This window comes from Bombina bombina, chromosome 5, assembly GCF_027579735.1.
Source record: "Bombina bombina isolate aBomBom1 chromosome 5, aBomBom1.pri, whole genome shotgun sequence".
Taxonomy (NCBI): Eukaryota; Metazoa; Chordata; class Amphibia; order Anura; family Bombinatoridae; genus Bombina; species Bombina bombina.
The window spans coordinates 750,537,387-750,557,206 of record NC_069503.1 but is presented as its reverse complement, the minus strand read 5'-3'; the positions used below and the strand labels follow the sequence as shown (position 1 = coordinate 750,557,206).

General features: G+C 34.4%; 1 protein-coding gene across 3 annotated transcripts in view; it reads right to left on the bottom strand.

Annotated features, from left to right (window-relative positions):
* Positions 1–15,562: 15,562 nt before the first annotated feature.
* Positions 15,563–19,820, bottom strand: part of CARMIL1 (capping protein regulator and myosin 1 linker 1) — a 668,567-nt gene continuing 664,309 nt past the window's right edge. For 2 of the 3 annotated variants that reach the window (XM_053714815.1, XM_053714817.1), the window contains exon 37: positions 15,563–16,933. In XM_053714815.1, coding sequence (XP_053570790.1) covers positions 16,779–16,933 — 155 coding nt within the window. In that variant the 3' untranslated portion in view covers positions 15,563–16,778. The remainder of the gene's footprint in view (positions 16,934–19,820) is intronic. The other variant, XM_053714816.1, reaches the window with a different exon arrangement.

The following is a 19,820-nucleotide window of genomic DNA, read 5'->3' as shown; positions in this document are numbered from 1 at the left end:
AACCCCTTGAAGAACTGAAAGAACTAGATTTAGACTCCAGGGAGGAGTCAAAGGTCTGTAAACAGGCTTGATCCTAACCAGAGCCTGAACAAATGCTTGAACATCTGGCACAGCTGCCAGTCTTTTGTGTAGTAAGACAGATAAAGCAGAGATCTGTCCCTTTAGAGAACTTGCAGATAATCCTTTCTCCAAACCTTCTTGAAGAAAGGAGAGAATCTTAGGAATTTTTATCTTATTCCATGGGAATCCTTTGGATTCACACCAACAGATATATTTTTTCCATATTTTATGGTAAATTTTTCTAGTTACAGGTTTTCTGGCCTGAACCAGAGTATCTATCACCGAATCTGAAAACCCACGCTTTGATAGAATCAAGCGTTCAATCTCCAAGCCGTCAGTTGGAGGGAGACCAGATTTGGGTGTTCGAATGGACCTTGAACAAGAAGGTCCTGTCTCAAAGGTAGCTTCCATGGTGGAGCCGATGACATATTCACCAGGTCTGCATACCAAGTCCTGCGTGGCCACGCAGGAGCTATCAAGATCACTGAGGCCCTCTCCTGATTGATCCTGGCTACCAGCCTGGGAATGAGAGGAAACGGTGGGAATACGTAAGCTAGGTTGAAAGTCCAAGGAGCTACTAGTGCATCTACTAGAGTTGCCTTGGGATCCCTGGATCTGGACCCGTAGCAAGGAACCTTGAAGTTCTGACGAGACGCCATCAGATCCATGTCTGGAATGCCCCCATAATTGAATGCCCCATAATTGAGTTATTTGGGCAAAGATTTCCGGATGGAGTTCCCACTCCCCCGGATGAAATGTCTGACGACTCAGAAAATCCACTTCCCAATTTTCCACTCCTGGGATGTGGATCGCAGACAAGTGGCAGGAGTGATCCTCCACCCATTGAATTATTTTGGTCACTTCTTTCATCGCCAGGGAACTCTTTGTTCCCCCTTGATGATTGATATAAGCAACAGTCGTCATGTTGTCTGATTGGAACCTTATGAATTTGGCCTTTGCTAGTTGAGTGAATCTCTGGTCTTTTGATCTACTTGAATCATTGGAGACAAGTCTGTATAATCCCCATTCCACTGTTTGAGCATGCACAGTTGTAATGGTCTTAGATGAATTTGTGCAAAAAGAACTATGTCCATTGTTGCAACCATCAATCCTATTACTTCCATGCACTGCGCTATGGAAGGACGAGGAACAGAATGAAGCACTTGACAAGAGCTAAGAAGTTTTGATTTTCTGACCTCTGTCAGAAAAATCCTCATTTCTAAGGAATCTATTATTGTTCCCAAGAAGGGAACTCTTTTTGACGGGGACAGAGAACTCTTTTCTTTGTTCACCTTCCATCCGTGAGATGTGAGAAAGGCTAGAACGATGTCCGTATGAGCCTTTGCCTTTGACAGGGACGACGCTTGTATTAGAATGTCGTCCAAGTAAGGTACTACTGCAATGCCCCTTGGTCTTAGAACCGCTAGAAGGGACCCTAGCACCTTTGTGAAAATCCTTGGAGCAGTGGCTAATCCGAATGGAAGAGCCACAAACTGGTAATGTTTGTCCAGAAAAGCGAACCTTAGGAACTGATGATGTTCCTTGTGGATAGGGATATGTAGGTACGCATCCTTTAGATCCACGGTAGTCATAAATTGACTTTCCTGGATGGTGGGTAGAATCGTTTGAATAGTTTCCATTTTGAACGATGGTACCCTGAGAAATTTGTTTAGGATCTTCAAATCTAAAATTGGTCTGAACGTTCCCTCTTTTTTGGGAACTACGAACAGATTGGAATAAAATCCCATTCCTTTATTGGAACTGGGTGTATCACTCCCATCTTTAACAGGTCTTCTACACAATGTAAGAATGCCTGTCTCTTTATTTGGTTTGAGGATAAGTGAGACTTGTGGAACCTTCCCCTTGGGGGTAGGTCCTTGAATTCCAGGAGATAACCTTGAGAAACTATTTCTAGCGCCCAAGGATCCTGAACATCTCTTGCCCAAGCCTGAGCAAAGAGAGAGAGTCTGCCCCCCACCAGATCCGGTCCCGGATCGGGGGCTACTCCTTCATGCTGTCTTGTTAGCAGTGGCAGGCTTCTTGGCCTGCTTACCCTTGTTCCAGCCTTGCATTGGTTTCCAGGCTGATTTGGGTTGTGAGGCATTACCCTCTTGCTTAGAGGATGCAGAATTAGAGGCTGGTCCATTTCTGCGAAAGGGACGAAAATTAGGCTTATTTTTAGCCTTAAAAGACCTATCCTGTGGAAGGGCGTGGCCCTTTCCCCCAGTGATGTCTGAAATAATCTCTTTCAAATCAGGTCCAAATAAAGTTTTACCTTTGAAAGGAATGTTAAGTAATTTTGTCTTGGATGACACATCCGCTGACCAAGACTTTAGCCAAAGCGCTCTGCGCGCCACAATAGCAAACCCTGAATTTTTCGCCGCTAATTTTGCTAATTGCAAAGCGGCATCTAAAATAAAAGAGTTAGCCAATTTAAGTGCGTGAACTCTGTCCATAACCTCCTCATATGGAGTTTCTCTACTGAGCGACTTTTCTAGTTCCTCGAACCAGTACCACGCTGCCGTAGTGACAGGAACAATGCATGAAATTGGTTGTAGAAGGTAGCCTTGCTGTACAAAAATCTTTTTAAGCAAACCTTCCAATTTTTTATCCATAGGATCTTTGAAAGCACAACTATCTTCGATAGGAATAGTAGTGCGTTTATTTAGAGTAGAAACTGCCCCCTCGACCTTGGGGACTGTCTGCCATAAGTCCTTTCTGGGGTCGACCATAGGAAATAATTTCTTAAATATAGGGGGAGGAACAAAAGGTATGCCGGGCTTTTCCCACTCTTTATTTACTATGTCCGCCACCCGCTTGGGTATAGGAAAAGCGTCGGGGGGCACCGGAACCTCTAGGAACCTGTCCATCTTGCATAATTTCTCTGGAATGACCAAATTGTCACAATCATCCAGAGTAGATAACACCTCCTTAAGCAGTGCGCGGAGATGTTCTAATTTAAATTTAAATGTCACAACATCAGGTTCCGCTTGATGAGAAATTTTTCCTGAATCTGAAATTTCTCCCTCAGACAAAACCTCCCTCATGGCCCCTTCAGATTGGTGTGAGGGTATGACAGAACAATTATCATCAGCGTCCTCTTGCTCTTCAGTGTTTAAAACAGAGCAATTGCGCTTTCTCTGATAAGTAGGCATTTTGGATAAAAGATTTGCTATGGAGTTATCCATTACAGCCGTTAATTGTTGCATGGTAATAAGTATTGGCGCACTAGATGTACTAGGGGCCTCCTGCATGGGCACAGTAGGAGATGATGTAGTATCATGTTTACTCCCCTCATTTGAGGAATCATCTTGGGCAATATCATTATTTGTGGCAGTACTGTCCTTACTTTGTTTGGACGCTATGGCACAATTATCACATAAATTTAAATGGGGAGACACATTGGCTTTCATACATATAGAACATAGCTTATCTGAAGGTACAGACATGTTAAACAGGCTTAAACTTGTCAACAATGCACAAAAAACGTTTTAAAATAAAACCGTTACTGTCACTTTAAATTTCAAACAGAAAACACTTTATTACTGAATATGTGAAAAAGTATGAAGGAATTGTTCAAAAATTACCAAATTTTCACCACAGTGTCTTAAAGCCTTAAAAGTATTGCACACCAAATTTCAGAGCTTTAACCCTTAAAATAACGGAACCGGAGCCGTTTTTCAATTTAACCCCTATACAGTCCCAGATACAGTCTTTGCTAAGACCCAACCAAGCCCTGAGGGGAATACGATACCAAATGACGCCTTCTAAAAGCTTTTTCAGAGATTCTTAGATCCTCACACATGCATCTGCATGCCCTGCTCTCAAAAAACAACTGCGCATTAATGGCGCGAAAATGAGGCTCAGTCTATGACTAGAAAGGCCCCCTGACTGAAAAAGGTGTCCAATACAGTGCCTGCCGTTTTATAAACGTTCCCCAAGATTATAAATGTCAATTGTTAGCCTAAATTTGAATAATATGCACAAATAAAGCAATCGATTTAGCCCATAAAAATGTCTACCAGTTTTTTAGCCCATAATAAGCCCTTTATTCTGTTTGTTTTTGACTAAGAAAATGGCTTACCGGTCCCCATGAGGGGAAATGACAGCCTTCCAGCATTACACAGTCTTGTTAGAAATATGGCTAGTCATACCTTAAGCAGAAAAGTCTGCTAACTGTTTCCCCCAACTGAAGTTACTTCATCTCAACAGTCCTATGTGGAAACAGCAATCGATTTTAGTTACTGTCTGCTAAACTCATCTTCCTCTTACAAACAGAAATCTTCATCCTTTTCTGTTTCAGAGTAAATAGTACATACCAGCACTATTTTAAAATAACAAACACTTGATAGAAGAATAAAAACTACATTTAAACACCAAAAAACTCTTAACCATCTCCGTGGAGATGTTGCCTGTGCAACGGCAAAGAGAATGACTGGGGTGGGCGGAGCCTAGGAGGGATCATGTGACCAGCTTTGCTGGGACTCTTTGCCATTTCCTGTTGGGGAAGAGAATATCCCACAAGTAAGGATGACGCCGTGGACCGGACACACCAATGTTGGAGAAAAAAGAATGAGAGAGAGAGAGAAAGCAAAAGAGCAGGAGAGAGAAAGAGAGAGATAAAGAGATAGAGAGAGAGAGAGAAAGATAAAAAGAGAGAGAGAGAAATAGAGAGAAAAATATAGAGAACTAGAGAGAGAGAGACAGAAAAATAGAGAGAGAGATAAAATGATAAAAATGAAAGAGAGAAGGAGAGTAATAGAGAGAGATAAAGTGGGAGAAAGAGAGAGAGAGTGATATAAAGATATTTATAGAAAGACACAAAAAAAAATAGAAAGAGAACCAATGAGAGAAAGAAAGAGACAGAGAGATAGAAATAGATAGAGAAATAGTGAAAAATAAAAAGAGAGACAGAAAACGTTAAATAATGAGAGTGAGAAAGAGATAAAGAGAGAGAGAGAGAAAGAGAGAGAGAAAGAAATAGAGAAATAGAGAGAGAGAGAGAAATAGAGATAGAGAGAGAGAGAAAGAGAGAGAGAAATAAAGAGAGAGAAAGAGCGAGAAAGAGAAATAAAGAGAGAGAAAGAGCGAGAAAGAGAGAAATAAAGAGAGAGAAAGAGCGAGAAAGAGAGAAATAAAGAGAAAGAAAGAGCGAGAAAGAGAAATAAAGAGAGAGAAAGAGAGAAAGAAATCGAGAGAAAGATATAGAGAGATCGAGAAAAAGAGAGAGAGAGACAGAGATACACAGAGAGAGAGATATAGAAAAAATGAGAGAGAGAGACAGAAAGAGTGAAAGAGAGAGCGATAAAGAGTGAGAGAGAGAGAAAGAGTGAGATAGAGAGAAAGAGATAGAGAAATATTAAACTATAGAGAGAGAGATAGAAAGAGAGATAAAGAGAGAGAATGAGAGAGAGAGAGAGAGAGAGAGAGAGAAAGAACGAGAGACAAAGAAAAAAAATAATTAGAGAGAAAGAGAGAGAGATAAAGAGTGAGAAAGAGAGATAAAGAGAGAAACAAATTGAGAAAAAATGAGAGAGATATATATAGAGAGAGAGACACAGAGATAAAGAGATAGAGATAGAGAAAAAGAGAGATAAAATTAGAGAGAAAGAGAGTGAGAGAGAGAGAGAAATAGTGATATATATATATATATATATATATATATATATATATATATATAGATGAGAGAGAGAAAGAGAGAGAAAGAAGGAGAGAAAGAGAGAGATAGAAATATAGAGAATATGCAAGAGAGAGAAAAATAGAGAGAGAGAAAAAGAGAGAGACATAGAGAGAGAAATATAGACAAAATGAGAGACAGAGAGAAAGAGTGAGAGAAAGAGACAAATATAAAAAGAGAGAGAGAGAGAGAGAGAGAGAGAGAGACAAAGAGAGAGACAAAGAGAGAGAGAAAGAGAGCGAGAGAAAGATAGAGACAAAGAGAGAGAGAAAGAGAGAGAGAGAGAAAGGGAGAGAGAAAGAGAGAGAGAGAGAAAGAGAAAGAGAGATAGAAAGAGAGAGAGAGAAAAAGAGAGTGTGAGAGAAAGAGAGAGAGAGATATAGAATGATAAAATGAGACATAGAAATATAGATAGAGATAGAAAGAGAGAGAGATAGAGATAAACAGAGTGAGAGAGAAAAAGAGAAAGACACAGAGAGAGAGACACAGAGAGAGAGAGACAGACAGATATAGAGAGAGAGACACACAGATAGAGAGAGACAAATAAAAATAGAAAGAGAGAGACACAGAGAGAGTATGAGAGAGAGAGAGACACAGAGAGAGAGATAGAGAGAGACACACAGAGAAAGAGAGAGAGAGAGACACAGAGAGAGAGAGACACAGAGAAAGAGAGACACAGAGAGAGACAGAGAGAGAGACAGAGAGAGAGAGTGACACCGAGATAGAGAGAGAGAGAATCAACTATATATTTATATATTCACATATTTATAAATTGATATATATAAATATATATATTAATATATATGTGTATAAAGACAAATATAGAAATAGATGTATATAGATAGAAAGAGAGATAAATATATACTTAGACATGTGTATAAATATATATATATATATATATTTATATATATGTGTATATATATATATATGTGTTTATATAAATGGATATATATCTCTGTTTATATATATATATATATATATATATAGTTGTATATATGTATATATAAATATATATTGATTTATATATATTGGTATATATAAAATATATATATAGAACGTGATATATAGGGTCAATATATATATATATAATTCAATTGTTGGCTAAACGAAATACGATAATTAAAATAAAGGCTAAATAAAGTTGTTCATTCTAACAAACTTTTTTATTTTTAAATCCAAAATAAAGCTGTTTTGATATTCATCCTTTTAATCAGCAGACTAAATCAACGATTTCGATATTACATTGAGCCTTCGAAATATTTTTTTTATGAAGTTATATATCATAAATTATAGATTGCGATTTAGTATTCCAAATTTTTAAGGCTGTTTAAAAGTAAATGATATTTCCACCTAAATAATTTACTTACACTCGATAGTAGATTGACAATTATGGATAAGAGTATAGACTTCGCTCCTGTCCTTCACCACTCGCAACAATAGTTTTCATTGAATGGAGTTAGACTCATTCAATGAATACTATGTTGATGTAAACAGGAAACAGGAGTAACGCATGCGCAATTGAAATAATACACTGGAGCGCGCAGTGCCGATATGTAAACAGCGGGTGGAGCCGCTGTTTACATTAGATGGGGGAGAATAAGGAAACTGAGAGTGGGAGGAGCGGGTAAGTGAATGAGCGATAATTATAAGCTAAAATAACATCGCAATAATCCATTTTTTTTAAAAAGAATTGTGGCGGTATGCTTTAGCTTATGATTCTCTACTAGTATATATAATGCAATATTAGAAAATTTACATTCACTTTAACTAGGTCCTAACTAGATAAGTAACTAGAACTGGTGTCAAGCTATTTCAGTTTTGCCTTACAGACTTAAAGTACACCTGAACCAGTCTCATATAAGTCAAAATGTCCATCACACCAGTGGAGTAAGTAAAAATATTATTCCTATGCAACTCAATAAATGTTCAGGTGACAAAACGCATTGAAAGATAAGTTGCTGATTTTTTAAAAACACTTTTCTTATACCCATCTTCACAGTACGTGCTCTAGTTTAATGTTTGTATGGCATGGATAAATCTCTCATATAGAACATGTGGCAATCAGAACCTCTTTTTTTCTGAAAAATTGAGGAAACAAACTTGGACCTATTCCGCAATTTGTCATCAGAACCTTATCTGAGGACCAAGATTTAATCATTGAACCTTGCCTAGTTGCAAAAGATAGGGTAATTCATGGAGAATCGATAAGTGGGTGTAAGATATTAATATTAGTGATATAATGTATTTCCACTAAGCAACTAAGCTATATCAATAAAATCTTAAAAAATTGATAATAAATAGATACAATAGAAAATACAAAAAGCAGGTTGCGCCTATTTAATTTAACCTGGGCCCCAAGTTAAAAAAAATTGTCTGAAAGTGGAAATTACAAATCTAAACTATTATTATGATGGTGAATTTTAATAAAAGAGATAAAAAAAGATAAAAAAAATGGATTTAGTTAAAATTATAATTTATTAAATGTGTAAAATATTTGCTTTTGAATAAATAATACTTAATAATGATTCTTTAGTACATTTCATGTGACAGATCTCAATTCTTACATAGAATAGTTTTTATTATAACAATATTAAAAGGATAAAAAAGACAGATGATATAAGATTATAAATTACAAACTTATGCAATATAAAATATATTTTAAATGAATTGAACACATTGCATCAGTAACCTAAGGGAACCATTCGAGCAATATCTACAATAAATAAAAAAAAAATATATATATAAAAGTAAGTATATGTATGTTCTAATTAGAAATTAAATCTTATCTGAATTGTGTATTTGGTGTATGTTATAGAACAGTGTAGATAGTTTTTATACTTGTTATACTTTATGGCAAGATGAGGCAAAAAGTTCCTTTTCCAATGTTATTATAATAGTATCCAAATCGGGAAAGAAGTATGTTAAGTTTCTGATGTTATATTCTGCTAATACCGGTAAAAGCTTTCTTTGTAGTATTACCCTATATTTTGGGTGAGATCCAAGTTGGAAAAAGTCTTACTGTTTTTTAATTCGAAGCAGGGACGTAACCTCTGTTATCCGGTGATTATTTTCAAACTCCCGCTATCCTCTTTGGCAGCGTCTCAAATCAAGCTGGCGGAAGTATCTGTCTCAAACCAGGATGGTCCGTCTACAATAGTCTTCCGTCACTTTTTTGTTCACAGTGACTCGGTATCCTCGAAAACGGATATCCCCAGACTTCAGTTTCCCTTTTTAAGCCCAGTACAGGAAGCACAAGTCCTCTTTCTGCTGTCTTCTTCAAAGTTTTCACATGAGGTGTTCAAGGAGATCTTAAGTACCTCCAAAACGAATCATGGAGGCTAGGGAGGAACTTTTCTCCTGTCTGTTTTACCAATTACCGGTATTAGCAGAATATAACATCAGAAACTTAACATACTTCTTTCCCGATTTGGATACTATTATAATAACATTGGAAAAGGAACTTTTTGCCTCATCTTGCCATAAAGTATAACAAGTATAAAAACTATCTACACTGTTCTATAACATACACCAAATACACAATTCAGATAAGATTTAATTTCTAATTAGAACATACATATACTTACTTTTATATATATATATATTTTTTTTATTTATTGTAGATATTGCTCGAATGGTTCCCTTAGGTTACTGATGCAATGTGTTCAATTCATTTAAAATATATTTTATATTGCATAAGTTTGTAATTTATAATCTTATATCATCTGTCTTTTTTATCCTTTTAATATTGTTATAATAAAAACTATTCTATCTAAGAATTGAGATCTGTCACATGAAATGTACTAAAGAATCATTATTAAGTATTATTTATTCAAAAGCAAATATTTTACACATTTAATAAATTATAATTTTAACTAAATCCATTTTTTTTTATCTTTTTTTATCTCTTTTATTAAAATTCACCATCATAATAATAGTTTAGATTTGTAATTTCCACTTTCAGACAATTTTTTTAACTTGGGGCCCAGGTTAAATTAAATAGGCGCAACCTGCTTTTTGTATTTTCTATTAATTCATGGAGAAGCCAGATTTAATATATCGGAATTTGGGCAAATAAAGAAAGTTAGTAATCTGAGAGAAAGTATATGTTTCTTACCTAGATTTTAGTTTTTAAATAGGAAAAATCCATTTCACTACCAGTAGAAAAGCTTTACAAAGAAAAACAAAAAAACATTTGTGTGACCTATTTTTTCTAAACTATTCCTATCCATTTGAATATCTGCTAATTAAAGATGTTAAACATTTGTTAATCAGTCTGGGTTCTGAAAATGTTTTTGTTTACAATACTATTAACACATAAAAACAATTGCAAATGTTTTAATTCAAGTGCATATTACATGATCTGCAAAAGTAAACAAGCAGTATGGAACTACAGACTACCTCTTAATAAAGATAGGGGTGACTTGTCCACACAATACTTATGGAAATTACTGCAAATAGCAGGCAGTGGCTGGGCAGCCAAGGAGAATACCAATATCAGTAATGTTGAATTAAAGTGTTCAGTATAGAAGAAACACGAGATAACTGCAGATAAACCAAGTATAAAAGAATTGATTATAGTGATGACAGGAAACTCAAGTCTGCTGAAAATAGACAAGTATTACAGGTTTGCTGAAGGAAGTCAGGGAGTACTAGATTATGGTTGATCAGTCTTTTAAAGTAAATGTTTTCTTCTTGGAAATAAACTAGAGTTCTGGTATGAAACTGGAGGGCTAAGGCATTTATTAAGTTTCAATTATAAAACAATATTTTGAAACTGATTGAATGTACAGTAGCATAGAGCATGGTGGTATTAAACTCAAGTATAACTGAAACCATAGACAAGAAAAAAAAGTTACCCCAGAAAGAAAACAGAAAGCAGGGGACATGTCATGGGTGGGACTGGGTCAATTTCTAGAAGCAAGATATTTGTCCTATTGGGGGAGATGCAGAGGGCAAGGGGCAGATCTTTCAAACCGTGACAGTTCCATAAGACTTGAGACGGCTGTTAGGGTTTTAAGTAGCATATGAGGCTAATTTCTCTTATAAACACTATCTGGTATAAGATTTCCCTTTATACCACCCCAATCTAATACCACCTGGGTCCTATTATAGAATCTGTTCTGTTGTGAATTAAGCATGTACAAAATATGTAACAATAAAAAAAGCTTTACAAAACAGCCAGGATATGCAATGCGGGCAAATGGGGTTTTAAGAGGTTAAGAATACTAAATTATAAAAGTCCAAAAATCTTAAGAAAATCCCACAGATAGGGGTTTCTGGTTGGAATAAATTCTATCATTTATTTCCCAACAGCATTTTCAAATTTTTCCTTTAAATATTTTGATTTAGTATTGAGTTATAAAATATGAGAAAGGGCATGGATGTAGCACAATATACTGCTTGATAAATAACAAAAACGCATTTAATTTCTCTATATGATAGAAAATTTTAGTTTAGAATTTTAAGTGCTTAAATGATCAGATGCAAAGGATAATTTTGTTCTAAAAACGAATTTACACCAATATATTGATAGTAGAATAAATATAACATGAACATTGCCCTTCCTATTAACAAGTGTAATTGATGTTTTTCAGAGCCCTAATAACAACAAAAAAATGAATAATCCAAAAATTACAGAAGGGATATATTAAATTCAGATGCAGTCCCATATTCTGTTTTCTTGGGGGGGGGGGGGGCATTCTTCTACACAAAGGAATTTGCTGTCAATGCTACATTATTAAATTGACAGAATATATTAAAATGAATCAAATCTATAACATATTTAGAATTGTGGCTATTCTATTTATGTTTTAAAACCTGAAAAATATATGTGACTGATATTTGCTCACTTGTATTTGTGTGCATGGGTAAAACCTGATTGTTACGTATGGCATAAAGAGTGGAATGTGTTGTTATATAGCTCATATTATTATTATTGTCAAGTCTTTAAAGCTTTCATCAGAGAATGCATTGACTAGAATTTGTATAGTAATTTTCAACATTACCTACCTGTTAATTTAACTTATGGTAAATCTTTGTGTATGATAACCTGGTGTACTTTTATAGTTGTGAAATGTTCCTACATAATTTGTAACATTAGTAATCTCTTATGCATCATATATTCTGTAAGGAAATATAATTTTTCTTAATCTCTGCTCCTAACATATTAAATATAAATGGTAATGCATTTTATTCATTATCATCATAACGAATTATAAAACACAGAAATGTCCCTGGAATTTAATAGTATATTGATAAAAAAATTTATTCTGCTTATTATGCTAGGATTTATTTCACCAGAAGTCCCTAAAGTTTAGATGTTTTATTTAAAAAAAAAAAGTAAAGATAACAACCTTAATATAAACAGATTCTGGGTACTTGAGTTTTCTGTGACCTGAGTATACAAAGCACTAGCACTCATATGCTGTTCAAAGGAGCCGGACCCTGTGTGTCCGTGTAAGTGTGCGTGTGTGTAAGTGTGTGTGTGTGTGTAAGTGTGCGTGTGTGTAAGTGTGCGTGTGTGTAAGTGTGTGTGTGTGTGTAAGTGTGCGTGTGTGTAAGTGTGCGTGTGTGTAAGTGTGCGTGTGTGTAAGTGTGCGTGTGTGTAAGTGTGCGTGTGTGTAAGTGTGTGTGTGTGTGTAGGGTGACAAATACAACATCTGACATGGACATCATAAATCCAATCCAGGAAAAGTCATCTGTATTAGCACATCTCCACCTTAAAGATATATCCTATTGAGAAGCAGAATTATTGTCAGTTGGACCAATGTGTACCAATTTATATGATAGATGTTTAGCAAAACCCATCTTTAATATTTATTTTTTTTACCATAAATGATGTGAAGTTTAACTGACAACAATGTTGCCTCTCTCTTGATTATTTGTCTAAAGGTCTAAGAAGTGTAGATGGCTGTGATTCTTCACTTGAGTTTCCTGCTAGCTCCTCAAGACCATTCTTAGCATTAGACACATCTCCTTGCCTGCACATGTTGATATAAGCCTAACCAGGTAACTTTTTCTAGTTTAGCTGTGAACATCACTTCTATTGGACCAGCTACTGTGTTTGGCTTTCAGGAGAATCTGAATCACAAAGATGTCCCAAAACAAGGTGCAGATACACCTTGACAATGTGAAATACTAAATAAGAAAACTTACAAATGGACCATGGGGGTTTGTCTCAAAATATTCTGGTTAATAAGACAATAAGCATTCAAGGTAAACATAACAGGTACAACCTCAGTCTAATTAAAAAAAAAACAGTACAGTTACCCCTTATATGGGTCAGGATTATATTGTGTAAATACAGATTTATGGTTGAAGGTGATGATGATTTTGTCCCGATATTTGTTCCTTGGTATCTCATGTATATGCTACCACCATAAGCCCATTCCTTACAACTGTGTAGCAAGTTAATAACCACTTTAAGTCATGAACAAGGCAGCTTTAAATAGTGTGCCACAAGTTTATGTTTCACTGCAAATAGTTTCTCCTTCCTTAAAAGTCAGGAATATAATATTTCAAATGCTGAACCACAAGGATTGGAATGATTCAATATAATGTGAAGGATTATGATTCTGAATAAATAACTAACAAAATAAATGCCTCTTGGAGTTTGGAAAATAAAGTGCTATGGCACCTATAACACTGCAAGACTATCAATAGTGAGACATGTACATTAGTTTTATACTGGAAATCCAAACTATTTTACAGGGCTTCGAGCAACTGAAAGAGGTTTGTGTATCAAACACAGATTTGTTGATTAGTCACACTGTTGACAGAATGTTATCAGCCACAGATTTTGAAGCCCACTATCTCAGATAATTTACTTCAGCTTAGAGTTACTAAAGCAACTAACTATATATGTTTTAGGCCAAAGCTTAAAATAAGTGACATTAAGATAGCAACAATTTTCTTACGGCAATATGTTAAGTTGGACATTATTAATAGTATATGAGAAGGTTATATAATCAGGGGTGAAGTCCAGCAGGAACACATAGGAACGGAGTTTCTGCACTATTTTTGCAGGGGGAACCCTGGCTACCCTGGCCTGATATAAAACAGGTGTTCATGTGTGTCTAGTTATTATAAAGTTGTTTTTAAAAAGTTCAGTGTTTCAGCAAAGAAAAATGTGCTCATCAAGCAGGGAAGAGTCATGTCCTTCCAGCTTTCTGCTTTTACTCTGATTGGAATTCCTTTTAGTTCTTCCAGAGATAGCTGGGATGAGGTTTGCAAGGAAAATACATGTATACAAACAAAGGAAAATAGTCCTTGCAATTAAAGGTGTTTCGTGAAACATCTTGAAGTAGGATAAGACCAATTACTTTATTTTATACACCAATAGTATGTGCAGTCTGTTTGTCTAAGTTGTTGTCTGAATGTCTATCAATTGAAGCTGAGCAGACCAGATTCTCTGCAGAATGCTAACATGTACAATATAATGTATTTGCTGCAGATTCATCCTTACCAGTTTCATCCCAAAGTGTAAGGTAACCTGTTTTGCTTTTAATGTTACTGTGCTCTCATGCCCCCTGCTTCTTCTGACAGTGTTACTTGCATCACATTTACTTGATATACATGTTAATGGTAAAAAAAAATGACAATCAGGTGCCTTGTGACCATAATTTTACTTTAAATCACATTATCATTGTTTTTGACTACAGAGTGAGTGCACACACAAACCTTATCAAGATCATGATTTAAGATGTTTACATTACATATACTTACACATCCTGAGAGCCAGGGAGTAACATCTAAAATTTTATGAAGGCTCTTAGCTTTTTGGATAATTCAACATCTATATACAAATGCCCCTTCATGAGTTCTAAAAAGTGTGTCTGGCTTTTCAGTATCGGTGGAATCTTAAATTACAAATAACTATTTCACCCCTGCTATGTAAAAATTTAACCATGGGTGTCCATCCTCAGGCCCAAAGGCAACCATTCAGCACTTCATTGGTTTTAATTTGCTTTAGTGTATAGAGTGTATAGATTATATACATATAAATACAGTGTGTGTATATAAAACAATATTAATTGTGAGGGGGGGTGAAAGTCTTGGTGAGTTCCCACACTTTGTTTTTGTAGGACTTGACCACTGTATATAATGTTAAATTGTAGAAGTACGTCTGGATAACAATAATAGAGTATGTAACGTTGACAGTATTGCACTGGGACTAGAGACTAGTCCCAGTGCAAAGCATATATTTTTTTAGCCTCAAATAAAAAGACTACTACACAAAACAAGTAAGTTCTCAGAGTACCAAAGCAATCTCAGCAAAAGAATGCAATAGGAGGAGTAAAGCCATGATTCTAAACTGTTGTTCACACAAACTATTAATAATTAAAATCAAATCTATTAAAGTGACATGAATCCTCAAATCTTTCATTCATGATTCAAAGAGAACACACAGTTTAAAAAAAAAACAACCAATTTGCTTCTGTTATCAAAATTACTTTACTTACAAAATGAGTAATTGTATTCTATATTAAAGAACATATCTAGTGGTCTAGTAGTGAATGCAATGTTATAGATGTTTGATCACTAGGTGGTAGCAGTGTTCCTACAGTGAATACAACTGTTAAAATCATTCCTGCAAAACTGCTGACGTATAGTGCTCCAGTGCACACTGCATACCTAGGTATGATCTTTAAGAAAGGATACAACAAGAACAAAGTAAAATTGATAATAGAAGCAAGTTGCAGATTTGTTTTTATTTTAATAGTATGTTATATCTCATCATGAAAGAAGCATTTGGGGATTCATGTCAAACAAGGCTAACCTTTTTTTGCTCCCAAAATGTAAATACAACGGAAATAAAAACAAAACTAAAGATGTAAAATTTTTATTGATACAAATATACATATGAATAAAACCCCATAACCTTTAATATAAGTGTATATCTATGTTATTGTATTTTCAAAAACAGATTTTCTTCATTTATATACAACGATTAATCTTTTTATCTTTCAAAATGATTTCTTAAAAACAAAAAATTATAATGACAAAAACTTAAGGACGGCATTTAAAAATTCCCACAAACGTAACTAAATGATATATTTGGTGTCTGTAAATAATTAATTACATCTATTAAAAAAAATCTGATTATTATTACTGTGTCTTCGGGGGTCTTGTAATCTGTGCTTATTGACAAGTGCATGAATAAGAGTTACATTATGTACAAGACGAGGAAGCAAAAAAAACTTCCTACCAGAGGATGTAAAAACAATATCCAATCATCTAATATATATATATATCTAAATATATATAGATAGAGATTTATATATATATTTACGATTTATACAAATCATTTGTCATTAGTGTGCTCTATTAATATAATTACAATGTGCAATTGCATACATAAAGAATACATAGATACGGAGGGCACGTGCAGAATTTGTCACATGTTTATCTAGCAATATAGGACATGTATTAATTGCTAGACAGTGCTACGTTAAAGGGACATTAAATTCAAAATATAATTACCCATACAATTTTTATTTATATGCAGTTAGAAAATCTGTGAAATGTACTTTTACTATAATTTTTTTTCTACTTTTCCTGTAATTTAACAGTATTTTTTTTTCATTTGTCAAAGAATGCTGCAGACTTTAGAACACTGACCCTGCAACATACTACACAGTTATTGCTTGATCAGCCCAGGAGCTCATTTATACCTGTTCATAAGAAACAGTATTTGGAGGGTATGTCCCTGGAATGGAATACAAGGCAATATGTGACTAACAAAATGATTATAAAATGTTTTTTGTAAGCAGATATTATGCAATGCATAAACTATGCAAATGCGCCCTCCCCAAAAAAGACTTTAATGTCCCTTTAATATTAGGTGTATGTTTCCTTTGCTATTTTTAGACCATTATGCTGTAGTTTCTTCAAAGATATTCAAGTACAGTAACATACAAAAATGCTGGTTTTAACAAAGATGTAAAAAGGGGTCACTATAAAAAAAATAATCAAATATACTAATTAAGGTTCAGTTATAAAGTAAAATACAACTAAATGATTTCGCATAACCTTCAGAATGTTAAATAAAAACAAACTCTTTTTCAGCTTCCTCTCCAGAGTCACATGATTTGCTTCTCTTTTGACTGTCTTTATTTGAAGGCTTTGATTTCGGCTCATGCTCTTCTGCGGCACTCTTTTTTGGGAATACATCAGGTCCGGAAAATGGACGAACTGCTTAACCAAAAAAAAAGATTTTTTTTAAACACAAAAACAGCCACGTTTCACCAAAGGGACACATGCTATAAGATTAATAATATAAATTATACAGATATAACATTTAATTTCATAACATTCATTTAAAAACTTCACTTACTAACAACTAAAATTCATAAAAAAATGTTGTTTGTTTTTTGTTTGCACCTAAAGTAAATATTATATATAAATATATATAGTTTTACTTAAAGGGAAACTGAACCCAATTTTTTTCTTTCGTTATTTAGATAGAGCATGCAATTTTAAGCAACTTTCTAATTTACTCCTATTATTAACTTTTCTTAGTTCTCTTGCTATCTTTATTTGAAAAAGAAGGAATCTAAGCTAAGGAGCCAGCCAATTTTTAGTTCAGAACCATGGACAGCACTTGTTTATTGGTGGGTGAATTTATCCATCAATCAGCAAGAACAACCCAGGTTGTTCACCAAAAATGGGCCGGCATCTAAACTTACATTTTTGCTTTTTAAATAAAGATACCAAAAGAATGAATAAAATTTGATAATAGGAGTAAACTATAAAGTTGCTTAAAATTGCATGTTCTATCTGAATCACAAAAGAAAAAACTGGGTTCAGTGTCCCTTTAAGAACTAAAATAAAGATGCATTAAATATTATACTATTTTTAGATGCAAACATACAAATGTATGAAGCCTTAAACATAACTGTTGTCACAGACCAAGATATTTATTGGGCATTATGTTAGAGACTGAATTTAACAGTGTGCTTACATTGCCACCTAGTGTTAGAAAAGAGGAATACTAAAACGTAATGATCAGTGGTAAACATTTTAGATTGTATTTTACATTTCTTAACCTTTTAGTTTCCAGTTTATTTGCACTATAAATAACAAGAAATGGCACATCTGTAAAATACAAATCCAAGGGTTAGGCATGGATGTCCTAATCATTAAATTGTGAGTGAGCACAGGTATATTCCTGTAAAGGGTTTAAAAAAAAAAAGTCTTTAAACTATTGTACTGGTTATAAATATATAACATTGTTTTAAATTATGGTTTGCATACCATTGTGGAAGCCAAACAGCATTTGATTGTATCTGCAAAATTAAATGCGTCTCATTGCTTTACTATAATCTTGTATTGAAGGATGCTTTTTGTAGACCAAAACCCTGGAAATTAGTACAATGCTGAGTTGATTCGACCATTTAGTAGACATCATCTTACAAATCTATACTATGTTGCAATACTAATATAACTATATAAACAATGGCATTCAAAGGAAAACCAATATTATTTTGCTGTAAAAACTGTGCTTCCCCCCCCCACACCAAGAAACTGCAAATGTCCTAAACTCTCCAAATACTTGACAGTGATTGTTGCACTGAGCAGCGGACAAACTCATTTAAAGGTAATCCTAATTGGACACAATTAAGGACGATAAAATAAAAATACTCCCTAGAGTTTTCAAGCACTTTTGTAAATATTTAATAAAGTGAGTTTTTTTAATGCAAATTATTAATACAAAAAACCATAGAATGGAATATTAACAGGTAACAAACATATAAATGAATACATTCATTTCAATATCATTAGTTATTACAAACACGCAAACGTGTGCTGTGCCGTGGCTTGAATACAGGTTTTAATGAAAGTAGTAAAACATACGGCTATATTACGAAATGTGCGTTAGGGTAACAAAGCAGCGTTAAGAGGTCTTAACGCTGCTTTTTTACGCTCGCTGGTATTACGAGTCTTGAAGGTTTAAGGTCACTACAACGCCGTAACATAAAACTCATAACTAAAGTGCTAAAGAGTATACTAACAACCATAAACTACCTATTAACCCCTAAACCAAGGCCCTCCCGCATCGCAAACACTATAATAAAATGTTTAACCCTAATCTGCCACTCCGGACACCGCCGCCACCTACATTATATTTATGAACCCCTAATCTGCTGCCCCAACATCGCCGACAACCACATACTATTTATTAACCCCTGATCTGCCACGCCGACACCTACATTATAATTATTAACCCCTAGTCTGCTGCTCCGGACACCGCAGCCACCTACATTATATGTATTAACCCCTAATCTGCTGCCCCCAACATCGCCGCCACTATATTAAAGTTATTAAACCCTAAACCTAAGTCTAACCCTAACACTCCCTAACAAATATAATTACAATAAATCTAAATAAAATTCCAATCATTAACTAAAATATTCCTATTTAAAACTAAATACCTACCTATAAAATAAACCCTAAGCTAGATACAATATAACTAATAGTTACATTGTAGCTATCTTAGGGTTTATTTTTATTTTACAGGCAACTTTGTATTTATTTTAAATAGGTAGAATAGTTATTAGTTATTAACTATTTAATAACTACCTAGCTAAAATAAATACATAAGTACCTGTAAAATAAAACCTAACCTAAGTTACACTAACACCTAACACTACACTATAATTAAATAAATTAACTAAATTAAATACAATTACCTAAATTAAATTAGCTAAAGTACAAAAAACAAACAAACAAACACTAAATTACAGAAAATAATAAACAAATTACAGATATGTAAACTAATTACACCTAATCTAATAGCCCTATTAAAATAAAAAAGCCCCCCCCCCCCAAATAAAAAAACCTAGCCTAAACTAAACTACCAATAGCCCTTAAAAGGGCTTTTGCGGGGCATTGCCGCAAAGTAATCAGCTCTTTAACCTGTAAAAAAAAAAAATACAAACAACCCCCCCAACAGTAAAACCCACCACCCACACAAACAACCCCCCAAATAAAATACTATCTAAAAAAACCTAAGCTCCCCATTGCCCTGAAAAGGGCATTTGGATGCTCCTATGCAGAGATTTGTTAAAAAGTAAATTTATGC